Consider the following 13,033-nt stretch of genomic DNA (forward strand, 5'->3'; position numbering starts at 1 on the left):
ATCTCTCATGGACCTTCCCTGCTCCCACTGAAAGCCTCCCCAAGGAGATCCCATCGCTCCTGACAATGGCCGGGGGACCAGCCACGCCTTCCCTCACCTCAGGGCCTTTGCACATGCTGCTCTCTCTGCCTGGAACATCACCACCTCTCCCATCCCCAGCTTCAGCCCCAGGCCTTTTTACCTACTCAGCCTCTGGACCTGAGTTAGCTGTCGCCTCCTCCAGGAAGCCTGCCCGGCTTCCTGAGTCTGTGGGGTCTGGTGCCCTCCATGGATCCCCTGTCACAGCACTCACCTGACAGATTGCTGTTTCCCTTTTCCCACGACATGGGATGTGTTCTGTTAAATTTCCTTACCCTGCACAGGGCCTGGCGTGAGGCAAGCACCTAATAGACGTTTGCTTAGGGAAGGAGGATGCAGGGGTCTGGAGGTCTGTGGGGTGTGTGCCGGCTCCATAGTGGGAACAAGCCTAGATAAAGCTCCGCCCACAGAGCCTCCCCGCTAAAGTCCATGTTAGCATGGCCCCCAAGAGCGGCCCCAGAGCCAGCCGCAGAAGCAGGCACCCAATGCAGCATTGCTTTAGACGATGCTGAGCCGGTGTGCAATGTCTTAGAAACAGGTAAGCATATTTCTGACAAGGAATGAAAAATATTTCGTTTTTTACTATCCTAATGCAAGCAGTCATAAAATGAATAAAATAAAATGGAAAACAAATCCAGTTTTGAATCACTACAAGCTGCTCTTAGGTTTTGTAGAACAAAATGTCCAGTTCTTTCCTATCGTTAAAAAACAAAGATTTGACAGGCATATTATGCACGTAAAGAAACAACGTGACAGGTCCTCTTCGGCCACTGGGAGAGTAAAGTGAGATCAGAAAATGCTGGCCCTGGGCCTCCTGGGCGTGTGAGGGCACGGATTTCTTATCGGAGTCCGGCCAGATGTCTGTGGGGCCTCGCTCCGGGGTGAGAACCTGGGGAGTGGAGACAGGGTGCCTGCCTGCCCCCAAACCCTCAGGGAGAAGTGAGTCAGCCCACAGGGCACGGGAAGAGGACTCTCGTGGGAGGTGTGGCTGGTGCACCTCCGCCCCAACCGGCACTTTGCCCACAGGTGCAGGACACTGATCTCAGAGCTGGGGAATGGGGGACCTCCCCCCTCTAACACTCAACCCTCCCTTCAGAGAAGGGTCCCAAGGCCTTGATGCTGGGCCAACTATTAGAAAGCTTGCCTGTGGCCTAAGCTGCATCTTCTCATCTGTTGTTACCAGTGAGAACATGGATTTTTTAAAACTTCCATCTTTCTGATTGATTTTGAACTCGAGGGAGCAGAGGCATGACTTGTGATCACTTGTAAGTCCCCCTGACGCCCCATGTTCTCTGCTCAGCATGTGTGCTGTGTGTTTGGGTTGAGGCAGCAAGGCGACGTCCCCAATCTTGGACTCTGCTAACCAGAGGCGGGTCTGGAGGGCGCTGAGATGGGCCGGCATGTGTTTCTCTGAACCTTCCAGACAGAGCAGGGCTTCCCCAGGTGGCGATGGGAGGAGGGCAAGCGCCCAGGGCAAGATGCCATTTGCAGCAAGAATGCCAAGGGACATGCAAACTAGTTTGAGTCGCACTTCGCTTACAGGCTATGAAAGGAGCCTTGTGCTCCTAAATAGAACATGGAAGTGGACCTCAGTACTGCCAGTCAGATACCAGTACTGAATGGCAGTTTTTAAAATGAGGTATAACTTGGTTGAGGGGGGTTGACTGAGGACGTCGCAGGGGCCTCTGAGCCCCACTGCGAGATTTTCTTCGCACCCATCAGCCCCGGGGTGACCAACTCGTCCCCGTTTGCCTGGAACTGTCCCCGTTTCGGCACTGAAAGTCCCATGCATCCTGACGAAACCGGACAGTCGGACACCCTGGCTGTCCTGTAGGTGCTCCCAGGGGAGTCCCATTGACCCACTTTTCTTCCGGGGGCGCACTCAGCACCGAGTTCTCTCCACGGGGGAGACACAGCACCTCCCAAACACTGGGCCTTCAATCACAGACACGCGGCAGAGCTAGTGTCCCTGAGGATATGAGGCAACACCAGTCTAAGTCCAGTCCCCACAGACTGTCCCAAATGGGGAACTGGGCCCCTCTCACCTGGTCCAGAGTCGGGTCTCTAAAGGCCAGCGCCGGGCACCGCCTCTCCTGCCACCACCCTTGTGAGATTTCGGGAGGAGCTGGCAGGCCAGGGCAGCCGGCACAGCTCTCTGCGTTTAGGGTGCAGAGCGTAGCGCCAGCCAGCCAGCTTGGCAGGGCTCTGTGGTCATTGGCAGACAGGCAGCAGCCGGCAGGGGCTGGTACAGGTGGGCACGGGGTGGGCGACACGGTGAAAGCAGACAGCAGCCGCATGCCAGGCAGGCCCCGTGTCCTCTGTGTCCAGGGACCCGTGCTGCTAACCTTGCACAGTCGTTGAGAAGAAGAGGAGCCCTGAAAGCCTGAGCTGGGGCCAAGGCCGTGGGTCTGGAACCTGGTGTGGGGAGGAGAGTGTCGGGAAGGGCCCGGGGCGGGAGAACTTGGTAACTGGCAGAGGGCTGGGGATTCCCGACAGTCTGCCCCCCGCCAGGAAGCTCTGGGGGCAGGAGAGAGGGAGAGCCCCCTCCCCAGGCCCACTGCCCCAGCCCCACCCCGAGTCCCTGGCAGTCCCTGCTCTTTGCTCACTGACCACAACCATCGATCAAACACCTCTCAGTCCCCAGCCTTGCCCCAGGTGCTTGGCAGCGAGGCTTGGTCCCATTTAAAAGTGCCGTGTCCTGGAGTCCTGACACTAACTCCGCAAGGCTCGCGGCTCAGAGGGAAGAAGGCGCTGGCCTGCAGCAGCCCCTGCAGTTGGCGGGTTGCGGGGGGCTAAAAGCCAGCCCAGGAGGGGCCTCCGGGGGATAAGGAAGGAGGCCTGGGTCTGGCATCGCCACGTCCTCCGGGCGTGCTGGGCGCTGGGAGCTCGGAGGCTCATTCTCAGTGAACGTTGGAGTGAACGAGGAATAAACTGAAAGTGTCTGCTGGGCTCTCTGTGTGACCCCCTGGAGGCTACACTGTCGCATTTGGCTCTCCTGGTGAGAGGGATGTTTACTGAATGCACACTTACCATCACCTGTATCTGAGGGGCCACCAGCCAGCCAGGTATGAGTCATTCTCATCTCCCAACCCACCTGAGGACACAGACTCAGCCAGGTGACAGTAGCAGTGATGTGGGCATCGCCACTTAACCACCTGTGTGACCTCAGCAAGGGTTTGCCATAAGTCTGTTACCAACGTCTAGTGCCCTGTACACGGGGAAGGATGGACAGGTGCTCAGGGAAGAAAACTATATTTTAAATGCCCTTCCAAAGATTCTGGAAGGAATCCTGATTAAGATCATTAAGACTTCATCAATATATAAGTAGCACTTTAAAGTTTAACTCACGTGCTTTCAAAGAAAAAGATCTATAGACCAGACTACATTAATAAGTTGGATACGCCTAAAACACCCTAAATTAATGGAAAAGGCAAACCAGGATGCATTTTTAATAAATACGGCAGTAAGTTATTATATTTAGTATGTAAAGCACATAGATAAGTCAGTAAGGAAAACCATAGTTATGACCAAATACATATTAAATATGTGAATAGATGAATGCATGATTGAATTAATGTATGAATGAATAAGTAACAAACAAGGGCAATGGAATGTAATTACGATTCACAAGAAAGAAGAAAATGGATAATACACAAAAATCCATTATCACTAGCACTCAAATAAATGAAAATTAAAATAATGACATCATATAATGTCTGCCTATCCTATCAGCAGAGTTCTTAGTGGTGATATATGCCTTGTTGAACAAGAAACCGGCAGCAGTAACACTCAGGTAGAGGGGAATTGGTACCACTTTTCTGGAAAACATTTGACAGCATGAAAGCTCTTAAAAACTCTCTTACCCATCAGCCCAGTGATTCCACTTCTAGAATCTATCCTGTAGAAGTGTTTTAATATGTAGATAGAAACTTATGGGTAAAGACGCTCATCGCTGCATGATGGTAAATAGGAAAAAGAGCAGAAATGCCCTCAATATCTTAACAGCGAAAGAATCATTACTGAGCGTGTGGCTATAGGTGGAATGATGCAGGGCCGTTCATTCTCGTGGTGGAAGCTTATGAAGCAGGATTAAAAACTCAAGTATGATCCTGACCAAGTTTTTTAAAAGGGCGTGGGAAAAAAACTGGAAGGAAATAGCCCAACTGTCGCAGGTGGTTTCCTTGAAGGGGGTTTTGATTTCCTTCCACGGTCTCTAAGTTTTCTACCGTAAGTATGAGTGACGTTCAATCAGAAAACAAAAAGGCATGCACGTGCGCATGCAGACACAGACGGACCAGAACCATGCTTCCAGAACAAAGCGAGACGCCAATGTACAGTTTCTTGTATGGTGCCGGGAAGCTCAGACAAGGTGTATGGACAGAAATGCCGCTGGGCTCTACCTTTTCACACAGGGCAAGCACAGTTCCAGCCTGGATTATTGCAACCTGTTCTTCATTTCTCAAATTCTAAAACACAAAAATGGGCAAGGGCATTTTACACTGATCTCACATCACGTGCAGACAGTCAGCCCTACACAACGCTGACAGCGGCCTCCCCAGGGTCAGCCCCACTCACTGACGGGACCAGATGTGACATATCTGAGGACTGGCCCTCGGAGTGGGAATGTCTCATGTAGTGGCACTGAGCCTTTTAGAAATAGGGCCTCGCTCAAGCTGATCTTTTAAGAAGGCAGAAGTCTCACTTTCTGATTTCAGAAATCTCGACTGATTCCACTTTCTTCCTGGACATTCATTTTTAGGCTTTCTCCCCCCTCATCACTCACGGGCTATCAGGACGATCTAACTTCAGAACCCCACTTCTGATGGATGTGGACCCAGCCACCCACGCGGGAATGTGGCCATACAAAAGCCTTACATTGTACTTAGTAGATCTCTTAAATTAGGAAGAAATTAAAACGAAACGAAACAAAAGCCACACAGAGTACACCCGAATCAAAACAAGAACACGAAACCGGAAACCGATCGCTCATAGTTACCCCATTATCGCCAAGGATATCTAATTTCTTCATAAGTTCAGAAATATTCACATCCTGGAAAAGATGTCCAACGTTCATTTTGTGTGAGCTACAAAGACCATGCATACCAATCTCTAGGGCCTCAGCCCTCAGTCCTTGATAAGACACCTCTCCCTTTCTCGTCTCTTAGAGCCTAAGGCCGGGCAGAGTTACTCTTAGCAGTTCCTTCAGGGAGGGAGGGAGGGCTGGTAACTGCTGCGTATTGGCTGAGTTTTATGCCAGCACAAACACCGCTTTCTAGAAAGGCTCACGGAATACTGTGGGTCAGAAGGACCCCTCTGTGCCCGCGGGCCTAGCGGGACTCCAGGGTCACGGCAAACACTGAGCTGCTAGAACGACCACAGCTACTGTCTCTAAAATACTCAGCACCCTCTGGGCACTGCACTGAGCCCTTCATGTTCACTATCTAATTTAACTGTCACACCCACTTCACAGTGTGGGTGTTGCCACTCAGCTCTCCTAGATGAAGAGACTGAGGGTCAGAGAGGTTACAGGCCGGAGCTGGGAAGTAGCCAAGCTGTTGCCTTCAAGGCTGCATCCCAAGGCTCTGCTCTTTTAACATGAATACAAGTAGAGTAACATCTGGTGACCCGCTGGAATAATGAACGCTGACTTTCAAAATATAGTGGAGGGACGGGGGTATCTTGTTAAAATCATTCCTACCCCTGGCACCGGCACACGATCCCCTTTCCAGCTGAGCCTAGCGTTTGAGCAGGCTGTGGCCGTAGTAGAGCGGGGGCACCCCCCAGGCACGCTACCTTAACTCCTTCCTGGTGACAGAACAGCTGGAGGGCGCTGCTGTTGTTCTCGGGGAAGGTGGTGATTTGGAGGTTAAATGCTGGCGACCTCCGCTCTCTCTCCTGGGGAAAAGATTTGGTTTAAAAACAGAACTTTATTGGATTATTTACCACTTGCCATTTTCCCACGTTACTCAGCAAAAACCAACGAATTCCAGTTGGCAAAGGAGTTACTAGAAAGCACGCATTCAGGCTACAATCTTGATGGAGACTCTGTGTCCTGTCTGCACCACAGTGGATCTCCTGTGGACACGGGGTTGCTTCTTAATCTAATCAGCTGGGAAGAAGTGGTTAGCAGAGTGTCCTGAGTTAACCTGCTGATGGAAGCTCAGGAAGTCGCACTATCATCGAGTACTCGGGAAGAACAAGCGTCAACAGAAATCATCGTTATCTCATTTCATCCTCACACAACCCCACGAGGCAGCCATGACTGCTTCCGTTTTGTGGACAAAGAGAAGGAGGCTGGGGAGGCAGAGACCCCCCCCGAGGTCCCACATGAGTGAGTGGCAGGGCCAGGACCCTGACCCTGGCTTCACATCTTTTTCGATATAATCTGCTGACTTTGTTCACAATTTGTTTTTGAACCGCACTAACACTGCAATGATCATTCTACCTCTGCCTTAGATTAACAGTCAAATCTCAACTACTCAGGAAGGAGAGCAAGCATTTTCCCAGAAGCAGTACATTAATCACGTGTAAAGTGACAAGTTTTTAAAAAAGACAGGAGAAGCCCAGTTACTTACAGAAATAAAGTACAGCAGCTGAACAGTTCTCTGGTCTCAAATGTGTTTTCTACACAGAGCTGCCTTTAAACCCTGAGCAATGGACAGGTCAGCCAGCAGAGAAGGCCTTTCCCAAATGATACCTTGAAATCAAACTGCTTTTTTTTCTCAAAATTATGGTAAGTAAGCTTGCCTTGGACCATGCCTGCAGAACCTAGCTACAGAACCAATGGGCTTCTTTAGCCATTCAACTAAGAAATGTAGCCAAGATGAGCACCAGATGGCAGGTCTTAAGCAGATGCTCTAAAGGAGAGAGGAAGGGTGGGGCCATTAATTCAATTAATTTCCACCAAGCCCCAATCTGCCTAACCTGGTTTGAATCGGTTTAGATAGAAAACCTTACTTCCCTTATTAGACAAGAACAACACAATTCACAATGGTTCCGTGCTACAGATGCCTTTCCTACCTGTAATGCTTACTCAAATGGGGTCTCCACAGAAAAGGTGACAAAAGAAAGCCCATGTTTTATAAGAACAAAAGTCAAAAGACTGGTTTCCAATGGCTCCAAAGGATGGTGGAGACACTCAAAGAAAGTTCTAGTAAAGCGACCGATGCGTATTGAATTCTCATGAGAAAGACACAAAGAGACGTGAAAGGTTTTCTAACAGTGGCAGTAGTATTAACCATGACCTTTCCTAACTTCTACTTCTGCTGCATGAACGAAGGAAGGACTCAGTTCAGGTTCAAGCAAGAGCTGAGTTGCACGGCAACACTTGGTTCTGAGATATTCAGGCCACGGTCCATGTCAGCACAACAAAGAACAAGATGGGAAGTTCCAGTGCAAGGAGAATTTTAACTGAGGCCGGGAGGAGAAAACAAAATCAGAGAAACACCAACATTGCCAAGGAGCTCGCTTTTACTGAGGGTTCTGGACATGCAAAGGCTTCAGCGGAGGGACAGCAGAGCTGTGTCACCACAGATGCTTAGAGAAAACCAGTCACAAACTCAGGTGATGTCTCACAGGTCGATGATTTTTAAATGGAAACAAACAAAAAAGGAGTATGAAGTGGTAGCAAGGCAATACAGTAACACACCCGAGGCAAGGTTCCAGTAGGAAGCAATAATCCCATCAATATCCCTCACACTGGGTCCAACTCCGTGTATGCGGGAAGTCACTGAAGATTTGGGACAAGATTTCTACCTGTGAACAACATTCAATCTCCCTTCACGCTAAAGAGTCGTTCTGAGTTGCCGTTTGAGTTACAAACAACAATTGTGTTAGTCCAATACTGCTTGCCATGTCTGTATTCACTGCATGAAGGAGTTGGAACGTTACAAGCTTTCTCAACCGCCTATGCAAATACCTCCTTTTACCCTGTTTACTTACCTTGTGTTTACCTTGGCAAATAGAAAATGGGCCAAACTAGCAGTAAACACATTATAGAGTCAGCTGCGGGCCAGGTCAGACCCCGCTCTCTCAAAAGGTGAGATTCATGCATGCAAGGTCACTTAAAAAGGTGTGTTATTAATTGCAACAGTGCTTCTGTCCGGGTTTGCAGAATGCATACCAGGCGACTATGCATGCAAGAAGGAAGTAGTTATGGAAATGAAACACAAATAAAAAAGGCAAAATATTGCAAAAACAAATTATTTTATTAAGTGCAAAAACAAGCCGTAGGCAATAAATATATTAGCTCTGGTACATGTCCAAAGACTTCGGTGAGCATTCTCTCCAGAACATATTAAGGCAGTGAAATTATTCTGAACATACAGATTTAAAAAAAAAAGAAAAGAAAGCAAGTGTCACACGTCCCCTTACACATGCTTGAAAACATCTGGGACTTTACATGAATTTCAGTTTGGGCTCAAAGAGAATGTCTGCTCCGTTTGAGAGTTTACAACAGATAGAGTCTCTTACTTCGAGCTCTAGCACTCTGAATTCTAACAGCTCATTCTGATCCTTTGCGTCTTGCATTTCGTTCTTCAGCTGGTTCTCTTCCATTTCCAGCCTGTAAATCTGGAGCAGAAACACCTGTGGGTTAACGGGTGGGAGAACCACTGTCTCTCACTAGGGGCCATGAGAATGTGTCCCCCGATCACAGACCCCCTCGGTGTTGGCCTGAGGACATAGGGGCTGTCACCAGGGGGCGGGTGGGAAGGGGAGGCTTTCAGCGAGTGGGTGAAGAAGGCCTTTTCTGCTCCGGGAGCTGGGGATGGCACAGATGGAGGCCGCGCCTGCTGCGCCCCTGCGGCCCCGAGCCTGGCCCAGCACGGGGGCCAGATGTTTGCTGAATACACGAATGGTGGGGAAACTGAGGCATGGAGCGATTAAGTCCCGTCCCCAAGGTCAGTCGTGGGGGAAGCAAGAGTGATCCCCAAGCTTGTCTGAGTTCCTTCCGACCCGGCCCCCCAGTCAGCCCACCCAGAGTCCGGCAGGAAGTCACCCTGTACTCCCCAGAGTGCTCCTATGGGGAGCCCGAATGGTAGCAGATCTCCCCAAAGCACAGTCTGGGAGGGGGATGGCCTGGGTCCCAACCCCCCTGGGAGACCCTGGGCCAGCTACATAGCTGTTGGTACCTTAGAGGCAAACAGCAGCCCCCCCACTAGGCTGCCTGAGGTGAGACTAAGACAATGCATGGAAACGAGGGCCCCGGTGGGTCACGGTCACCTTTACTCCCTCCTGTCTCTACTGGGCTGGTACTGCCCCACCCCCGGGAGACATTTGGAAACACTGTGAGAGCTTTCCGTGTCTCCCAATATAGCGAGCAGGACCAAGGATACAAAATCTCTCCCAACGCACAGGGCTGCCTCACAGGACAATGACCAGTCCTGTCCCAATGCCCCAGATGCTGTGGAGAGACACGGGACAATGGATGGCCACACAGCGGGCCAGTGCAGAGCTGGGACAGGGCCGCGGCCCCCCACCCAAGGGGGCAAGGCTGGGCTCATACAGTTGGGGCATTCTAGGATGCTTAGAAGCTACGGCCTAACCCAGGTCCAATTCCACTAGTACGGAAGAGCTCTGGCAAGTTCCTTGATCAGAAAGTTCCATGACCAGAGAGGGAAGGCCAGGCTCAGCTCTGCCAGCGCCACGGCCTCCGGTCCATGAATTGGACTATGACCGCCGAGGGCCTGCTTGCCAACCAGTGCCTCAGGCCCATGCACGGGGAGCAGGCAGGGGAGGAGGTCTGGAACCCAAGGCAATGGCAGAGGTGGCCTGGGAGCCCAGCATCAGAAGAATGGGCAGCCCCAATCCTGTCTGCAGGGTGCTCTAAACCAGTTCTGTGGACCCCGCCCCAGAGGACAGAACCAGGACCAGAGGCCGGAGCCCCCAGGAGGGGCGTGGGTCAGACTCCCGCGGCCAGAGCAGGCCTCTGAAGTCCACGGGGGCTCCATGATCCCCTGCAGAGGGTCAGGGTGTCTGTGGCTCATACCTTTTCCAGCAAGTCTTGGTTTGTCCTGATGAGCAGCTGCTTCTCTTCAACCCATTTGGAATCCTAAGGAAAAGTACTAAATATGTTCATACTCATTGAAGCAAACAGACAGTTAAGTAACAAATAAAGTGGCAGGGGGAAAGGTCACTTCGTATGGAACTTTCTATGAAAACGTCAGAGAAAAGGACAGCAGTTAGAATGATCGCATCATCCCTCAAAACCTGAAAAAGAGAACCAGCGGGTCTGTGGCGCATCCCTCCTCCACCTCTCACGTTCCTTAAAGCACAGGGAGTGTGTCTGTATCACTGACAGAAAAGCACCTGTACGGCGACTGAGCTGGCCCCAACAGACCCTCCCCTGGCTTGTTCTCTGCGGCCCGCAGGCCAGCGTCCAGGCCGCACCCCAAGGGTCTGCCCACACTCAACACACCTGGAGTCATTACAGTACCACATTTCTGCTCATCCTAGACCCTCTGCCCGTGACGCCCTAACCAAGTCTCTTTGCCTGGACAAGTCCTGTCCAGGAAAGTTCCAGGAGCACAAGGTGCTAAGTCTGTCTTTACACCAGCATCCTGAGTGCCTAGCATGGTGCTTGGCACACAGCCGGTGCTCAATAAACGCCAGGGGATGGATAAAGGAGTACACGAGGGAACTTTCTTCCTCCCTTCCTTCTACCCAACATTATCAGGCTGCACCGTCCCTGGGCTGACACACGTGTAGGTCCCACGAGGCTGAGTCCCTGTGAGGACAGAGCCGGCTCCATTCATCTTTTTTCCTGTGGGAGGTTGTTGGCAACGTCCATCCCATCTCTGTGCCCCTTTGCAATGTGACTCTGCAGCTCCTTCCATGGAGAGATGCATCTCTTCCTGTAACCTCGAGGCTGGGCGTGCCTGCAGCGTGCTTTGGTGACTGGGATATTAGTGAATGTGACACAGGCAGAGGCATGGCATGTACTTGTGCTTTGGGACCTGCCTTTTCTTCCCACCCCCAGACCACCAGGTAAAGGAGCCAGGGTAGCTTCCTTAAGGATGAGAGACCATAAGAATCTGGCCAACAGCTGGCACCAATGCAAAGACAGGACAGAGAGGCCACTTGGGGCCATCTATCCCCAATCGATCTACCAACAATGAAGCCTCTAGAATGACCCCAGGTGAGACCAGCAGCAGAATCACCAGCTGAGCCCAACCCAAACTGCTGACCCATAAAACTGTAGCCAAATAAAATTTTTGTTATTGTAAACAACTAAGTTTTGGGGTGATTTGTTAGGCGGCGATAGCTAACTGATACATTATACCCCAAGCACAGAGCCTGGCACAGGGCAAGGGCTCTCGTAAGTGCTCAAAAAATGAATGGCCATGTGCTCTGTCCCAAACTGGCCTCTTCATTTAGCAGGAACTGAGGGCAGAGTGGGCCCACAAACAGGGCCTAGCACCCTCAGTTAGGAGGTTAACTTATTCGTAGACTGTGGTCAGGTAAGTTACAACCTGTGAGCTCAGCCTCGAAGAGGGAAGATGAGGTCAACGGCAGGTTAGAACAGGAGTCTGAAAACAGCTTCATCTCTCACCTGGACTCCTCCCAGCTGCTGCTGAGTCTCCCCTTCCCCTATGTGTTAAGTACTATTATCAGCCCCATTTTAAAGATGAGGAACCTGAGGCACAAGAGACCATGTAACTTGCCCAAGGCTGTGCAACAGGTCAGTGGTGGGGCTGGAATGTGGCGGGTTTGCTGCAGCGTGTGCCCTGCACTGCACTCCTGCCTCCGCAGAGGATTCTGGACCATGGTTACGTGACCAGCTCCCAGGGGCTGGCTGCTACCCTGTGCCCAGTCAGTCCTGCATAAATGCTGCCACGGTGAACTGCTCTGTGCAGGCTTGAGTTCCGGTTACTAGCCAGCTGCCTCCATTTGAATCTGAGTCACAACCTGAGCCCTCATCCCACTGCCTGGACACCAGAGTTAGTTCTAAGCCATCTGCTCTGTAGCTCTTCCTGAGCCCCCGTTAACCCTCCTGGAGCCTCTTACAACCCCTTCCCTTACACCCACCTCCCCACTCCCTGTGTCCCACTGTAGGGCCTCTAGTAGCCCATGCCAGACCTCCTCAGGTCACCTCCTGCCCTGGGGTTGGGGCAGTGGTGCCACCACACACTCCACCTGCCCACACACTCCTTGGCACCCTCACAAGAGGCAGGAAATGTGCCTGTTTAGGCTGAGGCACTGAACAGCCTCTCCTGGCCCCTGTCGAGGAGGATGTGCTATGGATAGGCCAGTACAAGATGGCGCTGCCTCCAGTGCTGGATCCCTGAGTGACCACATGGAGCGGAGACCCTCTGCCTACAGGAGGACACGCAGCGCGTCAAGTAGGACAGAAATCTTGTGGTAAGCCACTGAGAAGTCCCGGTTATCTCTTTCCACAGAGAGTTCTGACGTGGAGAGCATGGCCCACCCGTACTGACCCCTGGGTTCATGTTGCTTTTAGATGCTACCCTCTGAGAGGCTGGACCTCCACCCAGAGCCCCTCAGGGTCCCCCCACCCCAGGGGATGTTTCTGGGCCCAGGTTTTGCCTCTCGACTGTGTCCTGCTGTCAACATATGCAATGAATTCAAATTCAGAGAATTCATGCCTAACCAAATTCAGAGAAAGCGCAAACGGAGGTGACTCTAATCTGAGAAGCTCGGGGCCCAGATCTTTATGCGGCAGTCACCGCATGGAATCCCGAGGCCGCCTCTGCCTGCCGTCGCTCAGAGCTAGCTGCAGGTACCAGTTCTTTTCCACAGCTGAATCCTCATAGGCAACGCCAGCTTTTCTTCCAGATTCAAGTCAGAAAAGATTTTGGTGACCACTTTACTGTTGGAATTGTCTCCTATTCTTGTGCATTTGACAAACAAACAAAGAAAAAGCCAAGTCAGGATCTCATAACGTGTCTGATTTTTAAAAACTCAGTAAAGAGGCGCGTGAGCTGGGATATTCTCG

General features: G+C 51.4%; 1 protein-coding gene across 2 annotated transcripts in view; it reads right to left on the reverse strand.

Annotated features, from left to right (window-relative positions):
- JAKMIP1 (janus kinase and microtubule interacting protein 1) overlaps window positions 1–13,033 on the reverse strand; it is a 128,596-nt gene that overhangs the window by 18,508 nt on the left and 97,055 nt on the right. Inside the window, exons 12-16 of one of the 2 annotated variants that reach the window (XM_029235365.1) lie at window positions 10,067–10,129; window positions 8,551–8,649; window positions 5,872–5,973; window positions 5,075–5,128; window positions 4,479–4,544 (exon numbers count right to left, since the gene is read on the reverse strand). In XM_029235365.1, the coding sequence (XP_029091198.1) occupies window positions 4,479–4,544; window positions 5,075–5,128; window positions 5,872–5,973; window positions 8,551–8,649; window positions 10,067–10,129 (384 nt within the window). Of the gene's footprint in view, window positions 1–4,478; window positions 4,545–5,074; window positions 5,129–5,871; window positions 5,974–8,264; window positions 8,650–10,066; window positions 10,130–13,033 lie in introns of those variants that run through there. The other variant, XM_029235367.1, reaches the window with a different exon arrangement.

Source organism: Monodon monoceros, unplaced genomic scaffold, assembly GCF_005190385.1.
Source record: "Monodon monoceros isolate NGI ecotype Baffin Bay Population unplaced genomic scaffold, NGI_Narwhal_1 Super_Scaffold_20, whole genome shotgun sequence".
Classification (NCBI taxonomy): Eukaryota; Metazoa; Chordata; class Mammalia; order Artiodactyla; family Monodontidae; genus Monodon; species Monodon monoceros.